At 56.7% G+C, this 25,294-nt stretch overlaps 8 protein-coding genes across 8 annotated transcripts; 3 read left to right on the top strand and 5 right to left on the bottom strand.

Annotated features, from left to right (window-relative positions):
* Positions 1-137: 137 nt before the first annotated feature.
* On the bottom strand, positions 138-1,960 carry GGS23DRAFT_592586 (uncharacterized protein; the record flags this gene model as incomplete). Its single annotated transcript, XM_051517896.1, has 2 exons — positions 138-1,480; positions 1,537-1,960. 2 exons carry the CDS (start codon positions 1,958-1,960, stop codon positions 138-140), a joined length of 1,767 nt encoding a protein of 588 aa, XP_051375963.1.
* Positions 1,961-2,971: 1,011 nt separating this feature from the next.
* Positions 2,972-4,176, top strand: GGS23DRAFT_167978 (NPCC-domain-containing protein). Its single transcript, XM_051511522.1, has 2 exons — positions 2,972-3,345; positions 3,418-4,176. The coding sequence occupies exons 1-2, from the start codon at positions 3,098-3,100 to the stop codon at positions 4,025-4,027; spliced, it is 858 nt and encodes a 285-aa protein (XP_051375964.1). The 5' UTR covers positions 2,972-3,097; the 3' UTR covers positions 4,028-4,176.
* A 2,139-nt stretch (positions 4,177-6,315) lies between these two features.
* Positions 6,316-8,784, bottom strand: GGS23DRAFT_167938 (amino acid permease-domain-containing protein). Its single transcript, XM_051511521.1, has 2 exons — positions 7,246-8,784; positions 6,316-7,159 (listed from the first exon to the last, which is right to left on the bottom strand). The coding sequence occupies exons 1-2, from the start codon at positions 8,263-8,265 to the stop codon at positions 6,329-6,331; spliced, it is 1,851 nt and encodes a 616-aa protein (XP_051375965.1). The 5' UTR covers positions 8,266-8,784; the 3' UTR covers positions 6,316-6,328.
* Positions 8,785-10,203: 1,419 nt separating this feature from the next.
* GGS23DRAFT_167985 (leucyl-tRNA synthetase) lies at positions 10,204-13,774 on the top strand. The gene is made up of 2 exons (XM_051511523.1): positions 10,204-11,085; positions 11,146-13,774. The coding sequence occupies exons 1-2, from the start codon at positions 10,573-10,575 to the stop codon at positions 13,582-13,584; spliced, it is 2,952 nt and encodes a 983-aa protein (XP_051375966.1). The 5' UTR covers positions 10,204-10,572; the 3' UTR covers positions 13,585-13,774.
* A 297-nt stretch (positions 13,775-14,071) lies between these two features.
* Positions 14,072-15,244, top strand: GGS23DRAFT_592590 (S-adenosyl-L-methionine-dependent methyltransferase; the record flags this gene model as incomplete). The annotated part of the gene is made up of 1 exon (XM_051517897.1): positions 14,072-15,244. The coding sequence occupies one exon, from the start codon at positions 14,072-14,074 to the stop codon at positions 15,242-15,244; it is 1,173 nt and encodes a 390-aa protein (XP_051375967.1).
* Positions 15,245-15,537: 293 nt separating this feature from the next.
* GGS23DRAFT_612376 (carbohydrate esterase family 1 protein) lies at positions 15,538-17,315 on the bottom strand. The gene is made up of 5 exons (XM_051520485.1): positions 16,813-17,315; positions 16,708-16,737; positions 16,499-16,623; positions 15,917-16,302; positions 15,538-15,786 (listed from the first exon to the last, which is right to left on the bottom strand). Exons 1-5 carry the CDS (start codon positions 17,131-17,133, stop codon positions 15,668-15,670), a joined length of 981 nt encoding a protein of 326 aa, XP_051375968.1. The 5' UTR covers positions 17,134-17,315; the 3' UTR covers positions 15,538-15,667.
* Positions 17,316-18,297: 982 nt separating this feature from the next.
* GGS23DRAFT_168161 (major facilitator superfamily domain-containing protein) lies at positions 18,298-20,694 on the bottom strand. Its single transcript, XM_051511524.1, has 7 exons — positions 20,436-20,694; positions 20,279-20,341; positions 20,086-20,189; positions 19,084-19,970; positions 18,864-19,019; positions 18,520-18,788; positions 18,298-18,446 (listed from the first exon to the last, which is right to left on the bottom strand). The coding sequence occupies exons 1-7, from the start codon at positions 20,586-20,588 to the stop codon at positions 18,405-18,407; spliced, it is 1,674 nt and encodes a 557-aa protein (XP_051375969.1). The 5' UTR covers positions 20,589-20,694; the 3' UTR covers positions 18,298-18,404.
* A 1,158-nt stretch (positions 20,695-21,852) lies between these two features.
* GGS23DRAFT_168226 (kinase-like domain-containing protein) lies at positions 21,853-23,891 on the bottom strand. Its single transcript, XM_051511525.1, has 2 exons — positions 23,206-23,891; positions 21,853-23,155 (listed from the first exon to the last, which is right to left on the bottom strand). Exons 1-2 carry the CDS (start codon positions 23,609-23,611, stop codon positions 22,134-22,136), a joined length of 1,428 nt encoding a protein of 475 aa, XP_051375970.1. The 5' UTR covers positions 23,612-23,891; the 3' UTR covers positions 21,853-22,133.
* Positions 23,892-25,294: the final 1,403 nt, after the last annotated feature.

A 25,294-nucleotide genomic window follows, 5' to 3' on the forward strand; every position in this document is an offset into this window, starting at 1 on the left:
CGTCCTATCCACTCCGCCATGCCGTATCGTACTATACCGAACCAAAACCGGCTTGTTGCAACCGCTCGCCCAAGGCCGCGCAAATCCGAAGCCTCGGGTCCCTCCTCTCGTCATTCCTTCTTTGCCCTCGTTCCTCTCTAGACAAGAGCTAGCGTGTTATCCGTTCTGATGGTGCCTACGACGCCGAGCGCGGCCTCGGACGCTCCTCCCCGGCCGTCGGCTTCGGTCTTGCGCGCGACCGCTGGGCCGCGGGCCACAATCTCGCCGGTGTAGTAGCTGTCGCCGGTGAACCTGTGGGCCGGGGTCTCACGGAGGAAGATCTCGATGCTGCTGACGGGTGGGCCGAAGTGAGAGCCGGTGCCATCGCCCGACACGCGGTAGTCGTGGATCTGGGTCTGCGAGACTGCGCCGGCCACGCGCGCCGCCGTCAGCGCGTACACGACGCGTGCCCCGGTGAACACGCGCAAGTCCGATAGCGTCTGCTCCGAGAGCCGCGGTGTCCCATCGTCGACTCCCGCCGGGTGCGCCACGAAGAGAAGCCGTAGCTTGCCCGGTGTCGGCGTGACGGCGAACGGGGAGGCACCTATCTTAGGATACAATGAGTCGTTGTACGACGCCAGGAACGAGGCGACTGGCCGTGCGCCGTTCTGCGTTAGGCTGTTCGTCTGCACCCAGTGCGAGATCTGTGTGAGCAACGAGCCGATCTTGGCCTTGGTCTCCTCGTGCGTCTTCTTGAGGGTCTGGGGTGTGGCGACGACGACGGTGGGTGCGACGCCGGCGGTGGCAAGGACGAGGTCCGGTGATGTTCCTGCGACAGAGTTGAATGCGACGGAGGCGTTGGAGTAGAGAGCGGCAAGGGTCAGTACTAGAGGGAACGATGCCGATAGCGACGCGGAGGGCAGAAACAGATCAGCGGGCGAGAGGCGCTCCCTCTGCGGGATGGCGGCGAGTTGGGCGGAGATGCCGGCAACGAGATTCCCTTGGCTAAATTGAACCACCTCCTCGAGGTTCCCCGGCTTGGATTGCCAGAAGGTGATGACGTCCGGCGACGTGGTCTGGGGGTCGACCTCGGGTACGTCGATGCCGACCCCGACGGGGCTGTTGTCCAGAACGTCTTGCCAAGTAGAGACGTTAACGCTGCCACCAGTACCCTTGGGAACCTCGTTCCAGTCGAGGTGCTTGTTACCCTCGTCGACGACCCAGATGAGCTGGCGGAGAGCCGGATAGCTTTTCACCACATTGTCAAAGGGGAAAGCGCCGGGCGCGGTGACAACGGTGTCGGCGTCGGACGCGCGCAGCATGGAGATTATGACATCCTCGGGCTGGTCGAAGGGCAAGAGGATGGCAGTCAAGTTGTAGAAGCTGGAAGCGAACAGTGTGGCGATGAATTCGACAGAGTTGGGAAGGTATATGGCCACCCTGCTGCCGCCCTGGGCGGATATGTGCTGTCCAATAAGGTTAATCTGCCGCGTAATGTCCTCTAACACTCGATTAGCCCTCGCTTGCCGGATGAGAGATAGCAGAGAAACAGCGTACTTAGGTCATGTTCGAGGACCTTCTCGCTGCCTAGTACGGTCAAGATGCGGCCGGTTGCCTTGTTGCCGGAGTCCTCGGAATTTCCGGTCACGACTCTACGCCAGACGTCCCTTAGGTCTCCGTTCCGGCCCGGCGCCCATTTCTGTGCGCCAGACTCCCGGACATTCAGGCCGCTGTTGAGCGGCATGCCATGGGGCGCCGAGTTGCCACGGTAGATAGGAGATTCTCCATTCTGTCGGACCGGCGAACCTGAAGCCTGGCGTGCGAGGAGCATGGGATGGATGTCAGGATCAACGCGGTTCATGACGGAATATGTGACGATGAGCGCGAGAACAGTGACAAGCACAGTGGAATAGACATTCCACTGGGCCAGCAGGGAACTCAGCCCATCGTCGAACTGGTTCAGAAGGCTAGCAACGCCCATGTTGGCTAGATGGGGGCGGGCTCTTCTCCTATAACGAGATTCGGATTCGGACGGATTCGGACGCAGGAAAGGATTATGTTCTCATGAGCAGCAGGCGTTTGCTTCGACATATGCTCTGGTCGGGCGGATCAGGCACCGGCCATCCAAAGGAGAAGCGGCCGGAGGTAAGATATAAAGAAGTGCGTAAGCTGGGGAAGGTCGGGAGGTGGAGAGACACGGGGTGGGTGGTCTGTCTCACTGCCGAGATGTTGTTGAATGGACGAAGCCGCAGCTGAGTTGGTTCCCGCCTGTTGGCGGGGCAGAAATAGAGTGGTGGCCAGTACGGAGTATGGTAGGTATGAGGTACTGCTTACATCGACGTGGGTACATAGCCGGCACTAGTGGGTACATGCGGGTGGCAGCTAATCGCGCTGTCTACGCGATGTATCTCGCCGGCGTCAAGGCCGTATCGCAGCTACGTTTTAGCCCTGCCCGGTACTTGCGAGTTCCGGGTGACGTAGCGATCCCACCAAAGCGGCAGGCTGCACATAGTTATGTATATGTATGTGTATATTCATACGTACATACTCTGCCAATACAAGTAAATACATAGCGTGTACGTATTGCTTACTCAAATATTTACTACAGGTACGTATACTTGGTACCTCTTAGGCAAGTGCCCTCTCCGCACAGCTATTAGATAATCCACCAACCACCCACTAACATCCCCGAGTGAGTTGAAGGACTTACGTAAGAAAGGGTACCGGACGATATGTTACTTCGTCAATTCCGGGCACTGGCTCGACAACCGCCTATCCCTGGACAATAAAAACAAAGCGACAAGGCGTCCTGGACGCAAACTCGACAACCACGGCGCCGACATACTAACATCAGTTACTAACTAGCACAGCAGCAGGCGAAAACGCAGAGAGGCAGCGGCCTCATGCTATAAAAATAATCTCTGAAACGACCCCGGCTGCGTTGATTCTCGCCTTTGTTCTCCCTAATTTCTCCCGTCGAAGCTGTCGCGACGCCCTCGCCGTTTGGCTTAGTCTAGTAAAACAACCCTCCCACGCCCCGTTCTCGAGGTCAGTCCCGGCCACCAAGCCATCACCTACCCGCATCGCGGCACGAAAGAAACGAGCACGGCCACGCAGTATGTCTCTATCCACCGCGCAAACAGCTGTCTCAACCCCCAAGAAATCCACCGAGGCGCCGGTCACTGAGAGCCCGGGGACTTGGCGCCATCCGCGACTCCCAGAGATCATCCGCCGACAAGAGGCCACCAACTTTGGCGAGAAGAATATCCGGCGTATTGCTATCAACGTTGCCGTGTTCGTCGGAACTATCGTGGCACACGCTCTGCTCACGCGCCTATTGCCGCCTAAGAAAGCGTTCCCGTACCTGTATGCTGCTGCCCTGGGCCTGCGTCCCCATCTCCAGCCGGATCAGGGAACTAACCAGAGGGTCTCATCTAGTGTGTGGTACTATTCGCGATGCGCGTACTGGGTAGTGCTCTCGATACCTCTCCTTAACATAGCCGTCAATTGCCTCCCCCTCGTGAGGCCGAAGGACGATCTCTCCGACATTCCCCTGACCCCCGGCCAGCGGCGACTGCTGGGCCTGCCGCCATCGTCCGCGCCTCCTACGCCGGGCTCCGCCTTCAGCACGCCGCCGCGTTACTCCCGAACCCCCTCAATCTCCGGGTCGGCAGGTAGCAGGCGCAGCTTCTCGACCTCGCCGCTCTCGAACCGCAGCATCTCGTCCAACTTCGGCAGCTCCGGCACGCTAACCGGAAACGGGAGCCTGAACGCGAGCTATCTCGGCCTCGGATCGCCGGGGAGCCCGCTGCTGCAGAAGGCGATGAACGGCGCGCGACGTTCCTCCTTCAGCAACTCGCTCGCGTCGAGCACCGCGAGCGCGAGCATCATGAACGCGAGCACCAGCTCCTCGTTCTGGGGCGGCGTCCCGGACAGCCCCAGCCCCAGCCCGTCGAAGAGGATCAATACCCTAGGCTTGAACAACAAGTGGTTGTACGAGAGAGGGCGGGACCGCAGGAGCTCGGCCAACGCCTGGTTGCAAAACTAGGCACGGGAGCGCCGATAATGAAATGACGATACACACTCCCATTGTCGGGGCGTTCGCGGCCGGCAGCTTGCAGAAAGCCCTCAGCATCAATAGCGACGTGGTTCATGTTACATATAGTACTCAGCAGGCTAGGCGTTTTGGTCTCCCAAATCCAACCGTAATGAGAAAAAAAAAATTATAAGCCACTAGTCCAACGCTCTTGTCCTGGTGTGAAGAATAGCTTGTCGTGGAAGCCCCGCGAAGTATCCCGAACATCGAACCCCTCGCTGTTTGAAATGCTACAAGAACCACGCGGCAATGGACCTACCTGCCTGTGCTCTGGTACACAGAACGGGCGACACAAGCGAGTCTACAAGGAATACACGTGTTGACGTGTCTCTCCCTCGAAGCCTCCGACGTGACCAATCGCCTTGCTCCGCCACTCTACCACTAATATTATGCGGGCGAGCCGCAGTGAACGCTTCGGATGGATGTATTACTGGCGGGCGACGGCTGGCCTGGCTATCCGCACGGGACCTTTTCTCCATCCGCTCGCTCCCGTTTCTCGAGTTTTTTTTTCCTGCCGGCGATCTGTTGCGACTGCAGCTAGAACGGGCCTGCGAGGATACGGGGAGGGGTTTCGGACGCTTAGCCACTTGCTCTCAGTCAATCTCTTTTTGTGGCTGTACATACACAGAGATAGAAAAGGGGAATTCTAGAGTAATCCGCGCAGTCCAGCTCTTGGCAAGCTCCGAACGTCCAGAACCAGAACTACGAGCAAGACACGCGGAAACGAACCAGCAATTCTATGGCAAATAAACCATAGCTATACTTCATCGCTCGACTCTGCAGAAGTCGCCGTATTCCGGACGGGCACCAGGGTGACGAGAGAAGGGGGTTGGGGGGGTACTACTCGGCTACGCCGGCGGTTGCCTACAAGAAAGCGCGCATAGGAGCTCGCAGCCATTAGAGTCAGTCGACAAAGTCCTGACACGCCGGTTTCCATTATATTTCAGCAAGCATACTACCTCGTCACACGGCCCGTGAGAAGAAGTCATCCAACCGGCGGAATAGGGGGGAGGAGAGCGTGCATATAAGTCTTCTTCGCGGCGTGCATCCACGATCCCAAGCGCCGGCTCCTCGTCGCAGCCGACCTGCCTCCATCTCCCGTCCGCCAGATCGTCGAGGCTATGAATTCGCGACGGCTTGTGGTCCCCGAGGGCGCCGTTCGCACGCTCGAAATGGGCGTAGGTGAGATTGGCGCGGGGAAGATATGGGGAGGCTCGGGCGGTGGTCGACGACGGGCCAGTAGGCATAGTACGTGTAACGCGCATCCAGACCTATCTACATACGTTCCCACGATAATGGTGCAGCGTATAACTAGTGTAAAGTTCGCGTACAACTCAATACCTGTAATGGTGGGGAGTATGTTGCCACGTGATAGACGTATTAATCGTTGGATACGTCCTCGTAGAAGCCTTGTTAGTGCTCTCTAGGAGCTAAGCTATGTATATTTCTAAGGGCGTTGAAGGTTACAGGGTGTTGGAAAGTAATATCGTGTCCAAAGGCAACCCCGGACCCTACTTATCAGCCTCGCCCTCGTCGTTCCGGGGTACATATCTAGGTTGGTGCCGAGGCTCGGGATCGGACCGCCGGTTGAAGTCAAAGACGCGGAGGTAGCAGCGAAGCGTAAAAAGGTGTGGCAGCCAGAGATCTGTCTCGGTGTGAGTGGAACTATGGAAGAACTTCGACGATCAAAGTAAGATGAAACAAGATCACCCCCCGGATGAGATGAAACCTTACACTGGATACTAGTTCATTGCATAACATAAAAGGGGGACGAGGCGAAATGTAGGTTGCAGAGAAGACCCTGGGGTGCGCATTGATTCACCGTGTGGCGAGATCTGGTCTCGTTCGTGTCGTTCGCTCCGCCGGACATTTGGGGCAGCCCGGGTAGTTAAGTCGCAGAGCAGGCCACAACCGGAACAGGCCTGCTAACGAGTCGCGCATTTTCTCATTGAGTAGTCACGCAAAGTAGGGCGATCGAGGGAGAGAGTTCTTAATGGAGGTCCTAGCTATAGGACCCCCATTTACGTGTATTACACCTCGAGGCACGCCCCGGCGCCCTTATATGCATGCTTTCTACCAATGGTATCGGTCTAGATTTCGACCCAAGTATGACGGTATGCTTCCGTGTGCTTTCTTACTCCGTTGACCTTATGCCCATTTTATTGAATGCTTGTCGTGTCCAATCGCTCACTTTGTGTCGAAAACGCCGGTCTAAACAACGAGCTTAATCATTTGCTTTTCATCTCCGTCGCTTCATCTCCGCCATCGTTTCCAGAACATCCAAGACGGTGTCGAGTCGCCAGAGCTAGTTTCTCGCTTCGTAACCTGGTCGCGACCATGTATTCTCAAAAAATACACCGGGATGCCAGAGAGGACGAACGTAACCACGATGAGCGTCTTTAACGGCTGGGCAAAGATTGCTCGGCTGAGGAGGAACAAGCTCACGCAGCAGAAGATGATCGGCGTTGTGATCCACGTTTTATACGGTCTCTCAAGATTCGGTTCCTTCACCCGAAGGATAATTAGGCCCAGTACCGTCAGGAAGTAGAACGAGTACCCGGCCACGCCATAAAACGTAACGAGTTCACCGAATTCACCCACTACCACGTAAATACCCGTTAAAACGCAATTCAACGCGAGCGCGTATACTGGGGTGAAGAAGAGTCCGGTTTCTTCATCGCCGACCATGTTACGCAATCGCTTCGAAAACCAGCTCCTGGACCTAATAGTCGAAGTCCCGGCCTCGCGAGAGCCAATACCAACGCGACCGATGATAGTCGGGATATAGCCCTCCTTAGCAGCCGCATAAACAAGCCGACTGCTCGTAAATGTCGTGGAGTTGAGGGCACCGAAACAGGAGGCGCTAACGATGAGCGCGAAGATGAGAGCGCCGATGGGACCGAATACTTGGCCGCCAAACATCACAGCGACCGTGTTCGTAGAATTGAGCGCGTCCAAGGGCAAGACAAGGAAGTACGAGACGTTGGCGAGAAGGTAGCAAACGATTACGAGGGGCATAGCCGTGTGGATAACGCGCGGGAGGTCTCTCGAGGGGTTTCGAAACTCGCCAACGACGTAATTTGTCTGGTGTTGCATGTTGTTAGCTAGAGGTAAGCCGTACCGGCTCTATACGCAATAGCATATCTCGAGGGGTTGGGGTGCACACTCACGTTGTCCCAACCATCGTAGGCCCAGAGCCCGGCATATAAGGCGACGGCCCAATGGCTCCCGTCTGTGCTCGTGCCATCGAACCAGGACTGGTTCTTCCAATCCACACTAGCGGTACCAGAAGCAGAGAACCCGGTAAGCGCTACGACGATCCCGACGACGGTGACGCCGATCAAGGCGATGAACTTCAAGAACATGAGCGTATCGTTCACGCGGGTGCCGAGCCGGGTCGACACGCAGTTAAAAAAGGTCACGAGGATTAGTCCCCCGAGGCCCACACCTTTGGCGACCCAGGGATTAACCGTCTCAGCTTGAGCGCCAATAACGGCGCGCACGAGATATTCCCCCATGATGATAGCTATGATGGCGGTGCTCCCAGGTTTCAGTACTAGGACGGCCACCCAAGTGAAGAGGAAGCTAGCTAACTCTCCCATGATCTTGGCTAAATAGGCTTGGGCGCCGCCATTGAGGGGAATAGCACCGCCAAGTTCCGCATAGCTTGCTGCACCCGTCCAGGCCAGGACTCCAGACAAGACCCAGACAATCAAGGATGCGCCGGGAGAGCCAACGTTCGCGTTGACTTGGCTGGGCGAGGAAAAGATACCGGAGCCGATGATGAGCCCGATGATCAAACTCAAGCCGTTCAAGTAGGTGAGGGTCTTGTGCTTTTCCAACGAGACTCCGCCTAGCCCCCCATTACGGTGTGCGGTAGATGTCGGGGCGCCGAGGGGGGTGTAGCCGGGGGCGTTGGACGAGGAGAGCGGGAAGAGATTCGCGGCAAAGTCGAAATTGGAGGTGACGGAGTAGGACCTGCGTTGGCGGGACCCGAACTCGGCGCGGGCGGCGGGATTGTTGTGGTCCAAAGGGTCTTCTCGCTCTAGCGAAAGCTTTCGCGACGAGGATATCGACGGCCGCGAATCTGTGTCTGAGTAGGCGTCGGGGTCGCCGGCGGAAGAGGCTAGCGACGCGAGCTCGAGGGAATCTCGGGCGCTGGGGTGGAGGGCGGAATATTGAGTGGGCATGGCAACTGCAGTACAGGTATTATGTGAGATGATATTTAACGCCTTAGCTAGTGTCTGTATTCTCAGCCGTGGCAGAGGAAAGCATTGTCGGCAGGTGAAGCGTCGCGAAGTGGTGGATTGTCGGGTGCAATATGGCGGCGTCGCTAGAGAGGCGGTAATGTCAAACTCCAGGTAGCCAAGATTTCGCAAGTATTGCACGGAGGAGGAGTAGGAGGGGGACAATTAAAATTAAATGCCAAAGCACCGTAGCCAACTTTCTCAGCAATTACGGACGGGACGGGTATCGCAATACACTTGGATAGAGAATGGAGTAGCCAGAGGAGAAGATGTTATGGAGACGGACCGGAAGCGAGAAGATGGGACAATGAGCTTAAGGGAAGACACCTGGAGGACGTGACCCATGCAGAGCTTAGCGTCGGTTGGCTGTCACTGGGCACTAAGCGACTGAGAATGCGCCCAGGGTTACAGCTATTCCCCCCTATGCATGTACCTATACATAGTACCTCCCCCCTAAAGGAGTTGGCATGTTAGGACTCAGGCGGTCGCCCGTGCTCCCTGCGTTTTTTTGGTTCTGAGGACAGTACCCAGACATGTTGTTGGCTGCGGTCGCATACCATTCTGTAGGTACCCTATACGTATTGGGAGTCGTCGAACCCAACCAGGGTACCCAACCTTAGGTGGAATGACCTCCTATGCAGGTTTCTGTACGAGCCGGTATTTTGAGCAGCCTAGCACAACCCTCTCCTAGACTTCATCGAGCTCCATCCAACGCGAGATAGGTGTGGTTGGGATACTGAGAGAGCCTGGAACCCAGGCCAGGTGCTTAGGAGACGACTATAGAGGACGGCATTGCTGTGAACGCCTCATCCGAGTACTCTATGACGGTATGGCTTCGGATCGACTAACCCATGGCCAACCGCTGTTCACATGGAGCCTTTCTCCACTTTGATCCCTCAAGTGCTCAATAAAGTATTCACCACCTCCCCCCGGATCTGCAGGAACCCCTTGGCGCTCACCATATAGGTATGCTTCGGCGGCATGACGGCGCCAAATTTGTCTACCTCGACCTTCGCAATAAGGATCCCAAGCGCGAACACGTCGGCCGGGCTGTTCTTGGTGAGATGCGTGGTAAATTCCCCAATGGACTTATTTATCGTTGACCTCGCTCGGAGAAATTGGAGACAATTCCTCACCGAATCCGAAGGGAACGATTCGATTGCGTTCAAGTTCGAATGTGAAGACGACTTCGTATCGTCATCTCATTTACCTACATCTCTCAGAGCTGGCCCTCCTTACGTCGACCCTTGGAACGCCTACCATTCACGACGAGGAACATGCCGGTGTTTGAAGGAGTGAAGAGTCTGTTTGACCGACTCTGGCCTCGCCCAGAGTGTGTGTGTGTTTGAGGAAGACGAGGAAGACTAGCCAAGGCTGGACCCCATAGCTCGGTAAGCCGATAAGGTTGCCCCGCTTTCGAGTTGAGTACCTAAAAAGAGGCACACATCGACACCTTCTCCCATATCTTCAGGGAATCTACCCCAGAGCGCACGCGATCCATCCGATTCGTGTCGAGAGGCTGAGGGATAGTCATCCTGCCTACTCAATCCAGGGTAAAGCCAGCTCTGGGAAACTGACTCTGATGAAAGTGCTCGGTCAACATCCCTAAACCTGCCCCGCTGCAACACCCACACCACCCCCGTAGGGCGTCGGATACCGCAAATCCGGTTCTAACCTCGTTTAGGCCAAGTCCTCGAAATAGGGCTTTAAGGCTTTGACGTAGATGTTTGATGTTGCGTAGCTCTAGGGTCAACGATGGGCTGGCGTAAAGTCCTAGGGGCGCGCCCAACGTACCTACCTACTCCAAGGTCGCTCCTAGGTATAAGTTAGACGCTTGCCTATGCCCACATAGAGTACGCGTAGGGGGTATCGAGGGTGGCTACTCACGTTTAGACTCGCCTATACATATGCATGGTAAGAAGGAAGACCAACCTGGAGATTATTTTTAGGGATGGTCTCCCCAGGCCAAGCTTCCCATCAGTTCGTATCGTCTAGGCTTGGAGGGAGTTATCGATAAACAACTCTGTTACCACCCGGAATTTCACAACCCTCTCTCTAAAAAGCCTCGACATTCGAGGACTGCCAAGCAACACTTAACTACAGCATATAGCTACCATGCACACGATGTAGGCGTGCACATCACAAACACTCTTCTCCATTCCTTTTCCTGTCGGGCTTCCAAGGCTTCTCAATTGCGCTGGGTTAAACAGGCTAGGATTGTTGTTCGTTTGACCCACTTCTCCCTAGCTCATGGCATGGCAGCCATGCGCGCTCCCTAGATCGCATCCAATGCAGTCCCTCGCGGGAAGGGCCATTGGCCAACCGAGACCGTTCCTGAATCTATATCGCTCGAGACCTCGATACGCCGTCCCTCGGCGGCTGTACGCGACGACGCAGCTCGACTTGCCTGCTCTCGACCAAAAATGGCGCCAAATTCGAAAGCAAAGCGAGACCTCCAAACCTCAGTCCGCTCAGCCTGCGTCCGCCGACGATTCTATGTACATCCTTTCCATGTTCCCGTATCCCTCTGGCAATCTTCATCTCGGCCATCTCCGAGTATACACCATAGCCGATGTAATAGCTCGCTTTCGTAGGCTACAGGGCCGCCGCGTTCTGCTGCCTATGGGTTGGGACGCCTTTGGGCTACCTGCTGAGAATGCCGCTATCGAACGTGGCATCGACCCCGCCGTCTGGACGCGAGACAACATCGCCCGCATGAAGGAGCAGCTCGAATTGATGAATGCGAGCTTCGATTGGTCCCGGGTTCGTTGAGGCACACCGTCATAGAGACAACTATAACCAGTATTGACCATCGCCCCGCAGGAATTCGCAACCTGCGACCCCGACTTCTATAAACACACACAGAAGATATTCCTTCTTCTCTACAAGCATGGCCTCGTCAGCCGGAGAAGAGCGACTGTCAACTGGGATCCCGTCGATAACACCGTACTAGCGAACGAACAGGTCGATTCGGACGGTCGGTCCTGGCGATCCGGGGCCAAGGTTGAGCAGCGCGAACTCGAGCAATGGTTCATCCATATAACCGAGTTCAAGGAGTTTCTCCTGAGAGACCTCGAGAAGCTAGGAGAGGACGATGCCTGGCCGGAAAGGGTCTTGGCTATGCAAAAGAATTGGCTTGGCCGCACAGAGGGTGCTTATTACCAATTTCCCATCCACGGTGCGGATACCATCTCGGAGTCGCAGGACCTAAAGATATACACCACGAGGCCAGAAACCATCTTCGCCGTTCAATTCGTCGCCCTATCCCCAAACTCGCCTTTCGTGCAGCAATTGGCTCAGAAGGACCCGGGTCTGCGCGACTTCGTGGACCGCGTGAAGGACCTCCCTCCGGACACTACAGAGGGCTACAGGATATCGTATCTGAGAGCGACCAACCCGTTGCAGTTCATAAAAAATGCACCCGGAGCTAGCTTCAAGCCTCTGCCCGTGTATGTTGCCGCCTACGTCAGGGGAAATTATGAGACGGGGGCAATCATGGGAGTCCCCGCCCACGACGCGAGAGATTTTGCATTTTGGAAAAGACACCACCCGGGCGAGAAGTTCGAATATGCCGTCACACCTGAGCCGGATGGATCAACGTCCGCCCTGAAGGGCGAGCCTTACTTTGATGCGGGGTATTTAACACCGATTACCGGTCCTTACTGCGCAAAGCCCTCGAGTGCCGCGGTTAAGGACATCATTGCCCAGATCAACACCGACTCGAATCTCGCGGAGGGCACCACAAAATGGAAAATCCGCGACTGGTTGATTAGTAGGCAGAGATATTGGGGAACCCCGATTCCGATTGTACATTGCCGCCACTGCGGGCCCCAGCCCGTACCGGATAGTCAGCTTCCCGTCACTCTCCCCAAGGTTGACAATCACTGGGCGAATGGTCGGGCAGGGAACCCGCTGGAGTCTGCCACGGATTGGGTCAACACGTCCTGCCCCAAGTGCCACGGTCCTGCTAAGAGGGACGCTGATACGATGGACACTTTTGTGGATTCGAGCTGGTATTACCTGAGGTTTCCCGATCCGAACAATTCAGAGGCACCGATATCCAAAGCTGCGGCTACGAGCCACCTTCCCGTCGATGTTTACGTCGGCGGTGTTGAGCATGCCATTCTTCACCTCCTCTACGCTAGGTTTGCGTACAAGGCCATTATGGGCACTCTCTGGCCCGAGTTAGAGGCAGACAAGAACAAGGAAGACGACGCCCGCACATCGCCACCCGGCTTCTCCGGGGAGCCCTTCAAGAGACTCATCACGCAGGGCATGGTACACGGTAAGACATACTCTGACCCGGATGGCGGCCGCTACTTGAAGCCAGACGAAGTAGACCTTTCCAACGCTTCGCAGCCGAGAGTGATAGCGTCGGGAAAGACTGCGACGGTGACGTTCGAAAAGATGTCGAAATCGAAACATAACGGCGTAGATCCGACTGCTTTCATCTCCAAGTACGGCGCTGACGCCACGAGGGCCCATATTCTCTTCCAAGCACCAGTTGGCGAGGTTCTCAATTGGGATGAAGACAAGATCTCGGGCATCACGCGCTGGCTGCGTCGGGTATACGACCACGTCCAAAGTGTCGGGGGCCTACGTGAGCCTCTGTCGACGCTAAGCGCAACCTTTAATGGGGAAGTATACTTTGATCGACCTGCGGGAGCACTGCAGGGTATGAGTGCCCACGAAGCAGCGCGGTGGGCGGCCGATGTGGAGGTCTGGCGCACCACACAAAATGCCATTCTCTCCGTCACCAACGCGCTGGAAAAGGTTTACCCGTTAAATACGATGGTCTCGACCTTGATGAGTCTTACGAACGTGCTCATCGAAAATAAGGCGGTTTCGGATCTGATCAAGTACGAAACCACGCTACAGCTAGTGCGGATGATGGCGCCGATTGCACCGGCATTCGCTGAGGAGTGCTGGAGCATAGTCGGCCCTCAGAATGACCGGAGCATCTTCGTCGAAGGCCAACGCGCCTGGCCCGTACCAGACGGGTCGCTGCGGCTGTTAGGGCGGAGCCGCATCAACTGCGCCGTCCAGGTGAACGGGAAATTGCGCTGCGTGGTGGAGATCCCAACCAAGCCGGTGGACATCGCGGATGGTAGCCCCGAGTTCCAGGACTGGGTCACCGCGGAGATCCTCAAGTCCACCGACGCGCAGGCCAAGCTAACAGGTGGCAATGACATCCGCAACGCGCGGAAATTCTTTGTCGCTAGGGGCGGAGCCGTCGTCAACTACGTGATGCCGAAGAAGTAGATTAAAAACGTGTGTATATGTGTATATGTAAGTAAGTGAGTAAATGGATACCCAGCTCGGTGCTTTTCGTCGGATGTAGAAATGATATACCTACTTAGAACGAAGAGGAATGGGAGTAGCTTGACTATACCTAACTAGGATCAAGATATACGGGATGCCGTGAATTACCTACCTACATTAAAATATTGGTGGGTTTTTTCCTTTCGTCCTAGGTAATCATTCTAAGGGAGAGACATATAACGAAACCCCTATCTCAGGGTTCTACCGACTTGTCAACCAATCACTAACAGCCATTATCACGGACCGGGTTAAGTAAGTGCTTAATCCCGAAAGAGAAAAAAAAAAAAGTCCTACTAACACTGTGAGTCGGTTTTACTACGACAAAATACAGGCCTCACTAGCGACTCTGCTTCCTCAATTTCAATCTCACCGCGACTGCGACCCGCAGATACATCTTTCCCTCCCCCCGAGCACGAACGGGGGCGCAATGCCGCGTCTGCCACCGTCCCTGTTCCGACGCGCACGCAGCATCTCGCCGCACGTAGCGACGCTTCTCCCCGCGTGCCGGGACCTGGACACGGCGCGGCGCGAGCTGCGGTGGATCCGGGAACACGCGTGTTCTGTCCTGTCTCGCAGCGCCACCCTGCGCGCCCGTCCGCCGACCGCTGCGCACTCCTCGCGCTCGCCGCGGCGGAGGAAACCGAGGGGTGAGCAGCTAGGCCATAGGCCAGGGACGGGAGCCGACGGGCGGGGAGCCAGCCGCGGCAAGCAACAAGGCGAGAAGCGCGCGGAACTCGACCGGCTCGTGGCCCGCCTGTGCCGCGAGCGCGGCGCGGGCAAGCCGCTGCAGTACGTGCTGGGGTCGCAGCCGTTCGGGCCGCTGGAGATCGCGTGCGGGCCGGGGGTGCTGATCCCGCGGGCGGAGACGGAGGCGTGGACGGCGCGGGTGGCGGCGGTGGTGGGCGAGGCCTGCGCGGCGGGCGACGCGCTGACCGTCGTCGACCTGTGTACGGGGACGGGGTGCGTCGCGCTGTTGCTGCACGCGCTGCTGCAGCGGCCGGGCCTGCGCATCCGCGGCGTCGACGTCGCGCCGCGCGCCGTCGCCCTCGCCCGCCGCAACCTCGCCGCCTACGCCGGCGCGGCGGCCACGCCCCCCGACGTCGCCTTCGCCCGCGCCGACGTGTTCGACCCCGCCGCCGGGCTCGCCGCCCTGCTGCCGCTGCCGCCGCCCGCTGCACCCGACGCCTGGCCCCGCGTCGACCTCCTCGTCGCGAACCCGCCCTACATCGCCCCGCGCGACTTCGCCCGCGACACCGCGCGCGCGGTGCGCAACTGGGAGCCGCGGCTCGCGCTGGTGCCACCCCCGGTGGCCGGGGAGACCTGGGCCGGCCGCGCGATCTACGCGCGCCTGCTGGACATCGCGGAGCGGACGCGCGCGCGCTTCGCTCTGTTCGAGGTGGGCGGCGCGGCGCAGGCGCACGGCGTGGTGCGGCTGGCGCGGCGGCGCGGCGACGTCGAGATCGAGATCTGGCGCGACTGGCCCGACGCGCAGCCGCAGGACGGCGAGGCGCAGGCCGTCGACGTCGACGGCGTCGCGCTCCCGGTGCGGGGCAGCGGACATATTAGGTCTGTGTTTATCCGGCGGGACGGGGCGAGGTAACTGCGAGGAGGAGGACGGGCGGGGACTGGGGAGCTCTGGCGGGTGCACGTGTGCTATCGACTTGCAGCTCCGTGGTGTGGATTTTACGGGAGGGGTGGCTGCGGTGGTGATACTCATAACTACCTACAGCAGACATGTTCTGGATGGTATGGGTGGCCTCTGAAGAGGAGCACTAGGTCGAGCATGGACTCACGAAGGCATTTCTCGAGCTTGACATTTCCCGTTGCAGTCTTTGGTAGGTATAGTTAATCCAAAGCACTTGCTCTAGGACTGTTGCCTCTCTTTCCAGATATCCCTTCCCCGAGGATACGGTCTATGCGCGGTATTACCTAGTCATTTATTCCGATGATATGTACAACGAACCCAAGAAGAACTCCTTACATATCCACACGCCTGTACAATTAATCGCCCTCTTCCCCCCACTCACGGCTTGGCGAACCGGTCGAAGAAGTCCATGATGATCCGCGAGGCCTGGATATACGTGGGCCCCTCGCCGGCCGCGATCTGGGAGAAGTTGATTTCGGTCGAGGCCCAGCAGTGTCCTGGGCGGGGGCGTCTCGTCAGCAAGCCGTTGGCGCTCCAACACGCGTCTGTCTCTCACCGCCACCATAAGAAGTGAAGAGAGAGAGAAAAAAAAAGGGGGGGGGGGGGAGAGAAGGGGGAGACGCTCACCCATGTCTTCAACGCGCCAGTGCTCCACGACGCCCTCGGCGCCGCCGCACGTCCACCTCTCGCGGCGCACCTTGCCGCCGAAGCTCAGGTCGACGGACGCGGGCGCGCCGTCGCCGCACGCGTTGCGCGCGGCCCAGCGCGCGAGCCACTCGGCGACGGGCGGCAGCGCGCCGCCCTCGCCCGCGCCGCCGGCGTACCGCACGCTCGCGTCCGCGGCGCCGTGGATCTCGAGCAGCGGCAGCGGCGCGCGCGCCGGCGCGCAGGCCGCCGACGCCGCGCCCCCGCTGTCCGTGTAGAACGACCCCGACGCCGCCGCGAACGCCGCGAACGCCGCGCCCGCCGCGCTGCACGCGATCGTGTTGACGAAGCCCCCGCCGTTGGACATGCTGCGCGGGTTTTTTGGCGAGGGTTAGCGGTTAGGTTGATTGTTTCTCTCTCTCTCTTCTTCTTCTTCTTCTTCTTCTGGGGTCGTGCCCGCCTGGAGGGGGAGAGTAGGGGCGGGAGAGGGTCTGCGAGTGGGGGAAAAAAAGAAGAGAGAGCAAGCAAGAAAAGAAAGACAGAATGAGAAAGGGCCCAACTCACCCCGTCGCGTAGATGCGGCTCTCGTCGACGCAGTACTCGGCGCGCAGGTCGTCGAGCAGGTCCGACACGAACTGCAGATCCTCGTCGACAGAAATCTCGGAGTAGTTCGCGCCAGCCCAGGCGCCCTGCGATAGTGGTCAATGCCGTTGCTAGAGGGGAGGGGAGGGGGGGGGGTAGAGGTGCGTAGAGGGAGATTGAGGTGTACTTACTCCAACGCCGTTCGGGTAGACCATTATTTTCTAGAGCGGTGGTGGCAGTTCTCGGGTTAGCTCTCTCCCCCCCTGCCCTCGATAGGGTCCGTCGCGACGACGTACGTTGGCGCTGAAGCGGCTCTCGCTCAGCTTGGTGTCGACCTCGAAGAAGAGCCCGATGCTGCTGGAGCCGTGAAAGCCTAGCACGACGGGGTACGGCGTGTTCTCGCTGAAGTTGCTCGGCAGGTGGAGCGAGTAGCTCCGGCTTCGCCCGCCGCTGGCAATGCTGCGGTACCGCGGCACGCTCGGGAACGGATGCGGCTTGCTGCAGCCGGCCGTGCCCGCCGCGGCGGAAACGGACGCGTCGTCGGCACGGGCCGGGGCGGCGAAGGCACCCGTGATAATGGCTGCCGCGATGGCGGTTGTGTATATAGAGAGCCTCATGGTTTCCTCCCTGTCCTAGCTGTGTGGGCGTGGTTGGTGGTGTCGGGGGTGCGGAGGATGTGGGTCTTGATATCTTCCTAGTTCCCAACCACACGCCATCACGACACAAAAAATCTCGATCTGCCAATCTCAACAGGTAGATAGATCCCTTATAAATTTACAGCCAGAGTGGGAGGATCGGCGGCCCCGACCCAATTACCGAAGGATCGCGTGTGACGGGCTACACGACTACGACGTCAGACACAACCACCTGCCCGAATTGTAAGGTCTGGCGGTTTGAGGCTGTGTTCTGGAAAGGCCTCAAGTATTAATAACTGCGCAGTTCATGCAACAGATGCTTCGAATATTCGTAGTATTCATAACCGACCCCTGTTCCGCTGCAAAATCGGGAGAGAATACGTTTCAAGGTCGGTAATTCGCACCCCCTCCCTCGATGATAATTATTGCCATCAGCATCCCGCATTTCCCAGCTTAACGAGCATTTGAACTCCTACTTAGGTCCCTCCTGGATGACAAAGAGACGTAACATCGTCCCTTTCCTCGGTCTTTGGCATCAATCGAAGCCGGGAAGGGAATTGTTCTATTTCGTTCTCGCAGCTACGGCTGCATGCCGAGCTCGCCGCTGTACTTTTTACGGCAGATTCGTCGCGCGTTAAAGTGCCTATTGCTTAATGTCATATTATCTACGCTATGCCAGAGACTTGGAACATATGTTGGCCTAGTCGCGGACATAATATCACTCTGGGATCTTGTCCTCCCGCTGCTCTTCTTCCAGTATCCCCTTGCAGCCGGCGCAAAAGAAAATAGTTGCGCGATGCGTTTCAGGACTGACAGTTCCAAACGTACGGATGACACTTCGAAGGTGATAGGGGAGCGAAAAGGGGAAACGAAGCCGTATGGCCTCAGGCACACCACCTTGCAAATTGCTTAAACATTCGAAATGTGAAAGGAACGAAGAAATTTTATTAAAATGCGTATTTATTCAACAGCGGACACGAATAACCCAACCGGTACTCGATAACCCTGCCGGTCTGGGGTATTATTATACCATGGGCTAGGATCCGGCATATCTTGTCAATTTTTATCTCTGCCACAACTTGATGCCTTGTAATAATAATCTAGGAAGCAGGTTGTATCCGATGCCTAGTACGGAAGCCTAGGCTTCCAAGACCAGAGGTCTCTAGTTAACCGTCCCATCGCCTTCCGGATCCCTTTCACGACCGCTTATCCAAAGGATCGGACGTCTTAATGTACACTTGCGGGCTGAAACACTAAGCAGCGACGGCACCCCCCTGGATGAAGAGCTTCTTCCGCTATAGAAATTATCTGGTTAGCACATGGGCCGCGCCCTCAAGTTCCTAAATGTTCTAGGGGCAGGGTGCTTACGTTCAAGAAAACAGACGTGATGAAGCCTATGGCACTGGTGCCAACAAGATAGAAGAAAGCGTCCCGGATGGCCAATGTCACTTGATCGACGACCAATACCTGCTCCTCGGGTACCAAGCTCTGATAAAAGCTTCCGCTGGTTCCAGTAACCAACTGGCTGACCTCATCGAACGAGGCATTTGGCAAAACGCCGGAGATATGAGTTATGGCGATGTTCTGGAAGATGGATCCGGACACTGCAAGGGATATTATGATGCCGATGACTTGCGCTGCATTTTCCAGTCTGTCAGCGAGGCAATCTGGAAATGCCTTTATGCATTTTACCGTGAGGTATCGGTACTTACAGATGGTCATAATGGAGACGGCATTGTTAATGTCGGCAGCTGGGGACAGTGCTGACACCACGGCGATACCGGCACTCTGGAAGCAGCCTGCCCCAAGCCCGATGAGCACAGTGAAGCCGTAGAGAGCGGAATCTGAGATCGATGCGTCGATAGTGGCTATATATACCCCGTATTAACAAACAAAACGTCGAGTCCGATAGAAGATAAGAGTCCCACTTACTCATACAAGCGGCGCCAGCTAATAGCAAAGCGTTGCCGAAAACATACCAAGGAAAGTAGTAGCCGAACTTGGGCATCAAAAAGCCGTTCGAAAGGCACCCGAAGACAATCATGCAGATGAGAGGCAAAATGCGGACACCGGCGTCCAAAGCGCCATCGCCCCTGGTGAACTGGAATATTAAAGGTGTATAGTAAATAGCCATCATCATGGACCCTGCGACGAGCATAGCTTGGAGGGGTAGGATGAGAAGGTCCTTGCTGCGCATGACATGCACAGGAAGCAGCCTCTGATCAGACGGTACGAAGGGGTGGAAGTAAGTGACGAAACCGAACGCGATCATCAGAACGACGGTCATGACCCAGAGGGCGATCTCCGAACCGCTGTTCCAGGCGTACAGGGTGCCACCGAAACTGCCGGCCATACAGAAACAGGCGCAAAAGGCGGTAAAGATGACAATTCCGACCCAGTCCTGCATAGCGAGCTTCTTTCTCCACGGCGTATCCGGCATGGCGTTGATGCTGGGCAGGCAGAAGATGTAGCCGGGCGCGAACACGGCGGCGATAGGCAGGTTGATATAAAAGCCCCAGCGCCAGGTCGCGGCACTCTCGGCGAGCGAGCCGCCCACGATGGGGCCCAGGACGTTGCCGACACCCCAGACGGACATGACGCCGGCGAGATAGATGGGGCGCTCGTGCGGGGTGGTCAGGATGCTGACGTAGGTCAAGCCTCCCACGTAGACGCCGCAACCGCCGACGCCGGCGATGACGCGGCCGATGATGAGGGCCGCCATGTTGGGCGCGGCGCCGCAGATGGCACTGCCCGCCTCGAAGAGGAAGATGCAGATCAGGAACACCCACTTCATGCTGAAGAGACCGAACGCTTTTCCACTACGGAGAGAGAATTATTAAGTCAGCCAGCCGGTCCATCAGTCAGTCAGTCAGTCAGCCAATCGGCGGCGCGAAAGGGGCAGAGGCGGAGACGACACTTGGGCGGGCCACGCACATGGGTAAGATGACGACCTGGCCCAGCACGAAGCTGACCCCGATCCACGCCAAGCTTTCCTGCTCGCCAAACGTCTCAACGATGGTAGGTTGAATCGTCGCGACCTTGCGAGGGACACGCGGTCAGCAAGCATTCAACCCAGATCACAGAACAGGCCGGGTCTGGACTTGGATTTGCGGTTTCGTCTACTCACGATGGTGTTATCGAGCGCGAAGAGCAGGACAGTCGACATGAGCGAAGCGTAGGCGAAAAACCACTAGAGGAAAAGAAAACGCGACGTCATCGTTAGCATAACAGCCATCGCACACGATGGGCGGTGCCAGGGGATGGCGACGGGACGACTTGCTCACCTTCACGCCGGTAATAGTCCTCTTGGGCGGCTCCTGGGGGCTGTCTTGTGCGCCGTCAAGAGTCTGGTGCTCGGGGGGCGTGGTGGTCGAACCCGAGACGGAGACCTTCTCGGGGTCGGCAGGCTGGCCGCCGCCGTTGGTAGCTGCCGTCATCTCGCCGGTGCCGTCTCGCGAGGTCGTCTATTAACGTTGCGATGATGCGTTGCCGTGGTGGGAGCTGGGGGTAGCACGCGTAGGAGGATCGTGGTCGTGGTGAGCCTGGGGAGATGCATGGGAGCCTGGGTAGTAGAGGGGGAGGTTTTTTGTATTTACGCAGCTGGGATAGTTATGGTGGAATTTGTAAGCAGTCTACATTTCTAAGCAGATTATTCGATATGTAGCCTGGACCCATCCCTTAGAAGGCTGTAGGTTGTAGGTAACGATCTGGTAGAGATTAATAGATCCGGCGGCATGAAACGTGTGGTCGTATGATCTCGGCACTGCAACTTGCAATTTCTCAGCGCGCCACGGTGGATGCGCCTCGCTCTACCACAGCGCCCTACACGATTCGCACTCACACTTGCGGCTACCGGCTAGAGAAGACCTATTCCTGATTTTGTTCATCTCAAATACCTATATATCTATCAACGTTTCCGAGGTGGTTTTGCTGGTACCATTCGTCTACCTGGTTACTGTGAACCGTGTGAGTGCCAGCAACCACACCCCATCTTGTCTGCAGTCTGACAGGCAGGGTCTGCTGGGATTACCGTAGGTATGTCGATCTCGACATCCGCAGAACACTCCGCTTGTGCGAGATTGGTTCGATTCGTGGGCTCTCGGATTGGGCTCACACGCAGGCTCTAACGTCCTACTCCACGACTGTCCGATTGGCTTGATTCGGATGCCTTCATGTCCCCTTCACCCTGTCAGTGCCGTACCCATATATCTGTTCTCTCCCCCCGACTGGCCCAACCCAACACGAACAGCGTCAGGCATCCCGGTCTACATCTACCTCCGGGCTTTGCTGACTTCTGTCGGTTACGTAGCCGCCTCCAGTTGGCAGGTTTGGCCCTCAGTCGCGTTGCCCGGCCCTGCCGCTCACTGACCTCCCTCTCCTCGCCTCTACGTTAATGAGGCCGATAGCGAGAAAGCGCTGTCTCGCAGCATCTGTTCGGACACTTGACGCGAAAAACAGAAGCACGATTACGGACGTGCTTTGGGGAGAAAACCAGGGAGCAGGTCGCGGAAAGTGGGAATAGGTGGGAATGAGACGGGGGCGCAGGTACGTACATATAAATTATGGGGCGTTTGCATGGCAGCGGCCCGGGAAGGTGCGGGGCGCGTCGACTAGCGCGGGCCGGGTGGGGCCGAGCCTCAAAATTAAGGTTTGGAAGCGCTGAAGACTTGACTCGATTCGGTAAGGCGCCGGGCCGATCTGACCGATCTACCTATCGCAGATCGTCCCATCTGGAGGTCCCACCCCGAGAGGCCCCACCTGCATGTCGAGCCCCCATTTGTCAAACCTGCTCCTACTCTTTCTCGACAATGCCAAGATCGACATTTCCTTATGTAATAATGTCATTCACGCCTCTCGCCTCCATGCCGCTGAAGGATATCTGTGCTCTGTTTTTGCTACCTTTTCTTCTCTCCTTCTCTCTCTTGGGCCTTTTTTTTCAGGGTCTCCCTTGTGCCATCTTGCAACTTTGCTACTATGAAATGCTAGTCATTCCCGTTCGCAGCCTTCTGAGCGTTCCACTCCTTCATCCAAAAGTCAACCAATTCTGATAGGTCGGGTCTCTTATTCGGATCCCGTGACATACATCGATCAACGAGCTGCTTCCAGGTGATGGGGATATCTTCAGACTTGTCCCAGTCCGTGACGAGCTGGTCGGGATGCTTAATGTCCTCAAAGTCGCTCTCTGGTTGACGAAGAAGCATCCACATACTTCTGCCTAGACTGAAGACTTCTGCAAGCTCGAGGGCCCATGGGCATGTATTATTCCAAATAGGGAAAACATTCCACGTATGCCACGGCGCATCTCCGAGGACGTCCTCGTCTACGTTTCGACGGGGTATACCACAGTATTTTGTGTACCGTAACGGAGGGCGCCCGGCCTGGATGGTCAGAAAGTCCTCGGTAACATCCCAGGTCCCATCCGCCTCGGGGGCGAGGGTTGTGGCTGGCGCGTCGTGCTGCTCCCAGTCGCAGAGAATAAGGTTATCACTCGCATCCGCGACAAAATTGCCAGGCTTGATATCCATGTGATACATCTTTGCGATTCGGTGCGTGTGGAAGACTGCCGTAGCCATATCGGCGCACCAATGCGCCTTGAGAAGTAGAGGAATGCGTACCCCCTTCTTGTTGCTGTCCTCGATGCGGGAAGCCGCACTACCCCCCGGATAAAACGGGAACAAAGCACCACAGAAGACTGGTGAGGCCGAACGGTCCGGCCACTGAATCGTAGCTAGTAACGACGGCGGAGGAAGCACGTTCGGGTGAGGCGGGATTTGCTGGAGGGTGTTGTACTCCCTCCACCAATTGCGAATCAGGTTCCGAATGACCTTATCACCTTGGTTGTCGCTGTACTGCAAAGCAGTTCGAAAATCGACGCCTTTGAAGACGGCGTATTCGCCCGTCGGTAGACGAACCCGCGTAGTACAGCCTCTTCCTCCGAGCTGCTCGTACCGGATGAGGCGGGCAAAGTCTACCGACTCGGCAGGACCAACCGGCGTTCTGCCGACTTTCGACTCGTCAATTTTAGGCCGCTTCAGCAAGGGTATGTTGACTTACGACTCTCCTCGGCAAGATTCCGAAGAAATTGGGGAAAGAGAGGATGGTTGTAGACATTCCACGTAACTTTCTCGATAGAGCCGTCTATGCTGTCGACCGCCACAACGGTATCCAACCTGATTCCGAGATCGGCGTGGGAGAAGTAGCGAGGCCAAACGTGACGAATTGCCCCCCAGATGGCGGCGTGCAAGTCCTTGATGGTAGGAAAGGTGGCTGCAGCGTCCTCCGTCTCGAGTCCTTCATATTTGGTGCACACTCGATTGGCTAGTGAGGTAGGAGGGTTGCGGTTGTCGGCAGAAAAGGAGAAGATGACAGTGAGATTTCGTCCATATCCCTGTGCGTACACATTACTGCCTTCATCGTCGACCCAAACCCATTCGGGCTCAAATTTATCGTATGTTTCCATCCTTCGTGCTGTAGTGTATGAGGGATGGTTTGTGTGAAATTGTGACGAGGATTTTGTGCGAGTGGACGAGGGCTATCTATGAGTCAATGGTGGAACGCACGGGACTTCGTCCGACGAAGTCAGTGTAGAGAAACCACGAATGGCAGTTACAGTCCATACATGGCTGAAGTAATGGCGTTCGGAATATCGGGTCTTTAGATTCTGCATTCAAAACGACGCATCAAGTTTTGGCGTAAGAGCCTAGGACTGATGCCTTTGGTCCCGGTTTCTTGCCCCGCGATCTGAACTCTCCAGTTTTCCCACGGCTACAGTAGCTACGTCATCCGGTCCACTTTTGCTGCCTGGTCATGGCGGCCGTCCCCAGCCGCCCGCAGATGGCCACGCGTCGGCTAACGATTGTCATTTGGTCGACGGGCGGCGATGTGGATAGCAACCACTACGAACCCAGCAGGCTCCATGTAGGCCGAACTTAGGTGTCTACCGGACTGCAAAACCCAGCTACCGCTTCATTTTTAAACGCCAAAGGCCTCCAGAAACGGTATAAATAGATGTTGTGGTGATGGGAATCGCTTATCAATTTTGTTTCCATAAGGGGCCGGAGTAAGAAATGATCCGACACGGGCTTGCCTCGGAGATTCCGCGGATTTGCCCTGGCAAAATTGGCGCTAACTCTGGGGACATTCCGCCAAACAGATGGCCTTCACCGCCCGGCATAATCAGGCAGCAAATTTGTCCAGCATCCTTTTTTACAAAATTGAGCGGCTATATCATTGGCTGACAGCTTTCCCGAACGACCATCCAACCCCGACACTCAGCCTCCACAATACAGCTCCCGAAATGACTAACCCGACTAACCACAACGATCTGAAGCCAGAATCAAGGCCCAAAGTGCGCAACGACGTGTAGGCTTCAGCGTGTACGTGCGGGAGTTTGCCGTAATTCCACGAGCAGGAGGAGCGGGCGGAGTAAAGAGGAGCAGAGGGCGGAGGGGTGGGAACGGGGAACTAGGGAGGAGTAGCGAAAGGGGAACTAGGGAGGAGTAGCGAAAGGGGAGTCAGAGGAGCAGAGGGGAGTAGAGAGGAGAGGAGGGCGCCATGTTGCTCTTGAAGTGTGTGTTTGAGAGCGAGGCAAAACAATACCCAGCCACTTATATCAACCAAAGGACCATTTCACCAACGAAGGGAAACCGGGGCAAGGTTCCAACTCGGCCACACAATGCGCTTTTGAGCCATTGGTCCGCCGATCTACCGGCCATCATGAGGCAGCCAACGGGTTATGTAGATTCATGCAAGGCAGAATGAAGTCGAGGAAGGCAGATTGTTCCCTTGCAGTGGAGATGTCCGTATGTAAGTGAAAGGGGAGGGAGGCCTCTGCCCAAGGTAGGCCACGACATGTGGCTTACGGGCTACGCGTGTCGAAGAACCACGAGACTCGATTCTTCTCAATGAGTCACGGGACCGTTGTTGGTGAAGTTTCAAATTTAGAACTGCATGATTCTAAGCCTCTTCTGCCTGCTGTTCCATGTACATCTGAGCCGCCGTTCCTGCCGTATCGTCTCGATCCCGCCTGCTTCCTGGTCGCCGCGTCAGCTGGCCCCTTTCTCGTAGTATCGGCCGGAGGAACTCCCCTGTCGGCAGGGCGCAAGATGTCCTATGAGGAGATCCTCAGGGCGTTCCGGATGCC

Source organism: Durotheca rogersii, assembly GCF_024521655.1.
Source record: "Durotheca rogersii strain YMJ 92031201 chromosome Unknown GGS23scaffold_2, whole genome shotgun sequence".
Taxonomy (NCBI): domain Eukaryota; kingdom Fungi; phylum Ascomycota; class Sordariomycetes; order Xylariales; family Xylariaceae; genus Durotheca; species Durotheca rogersii.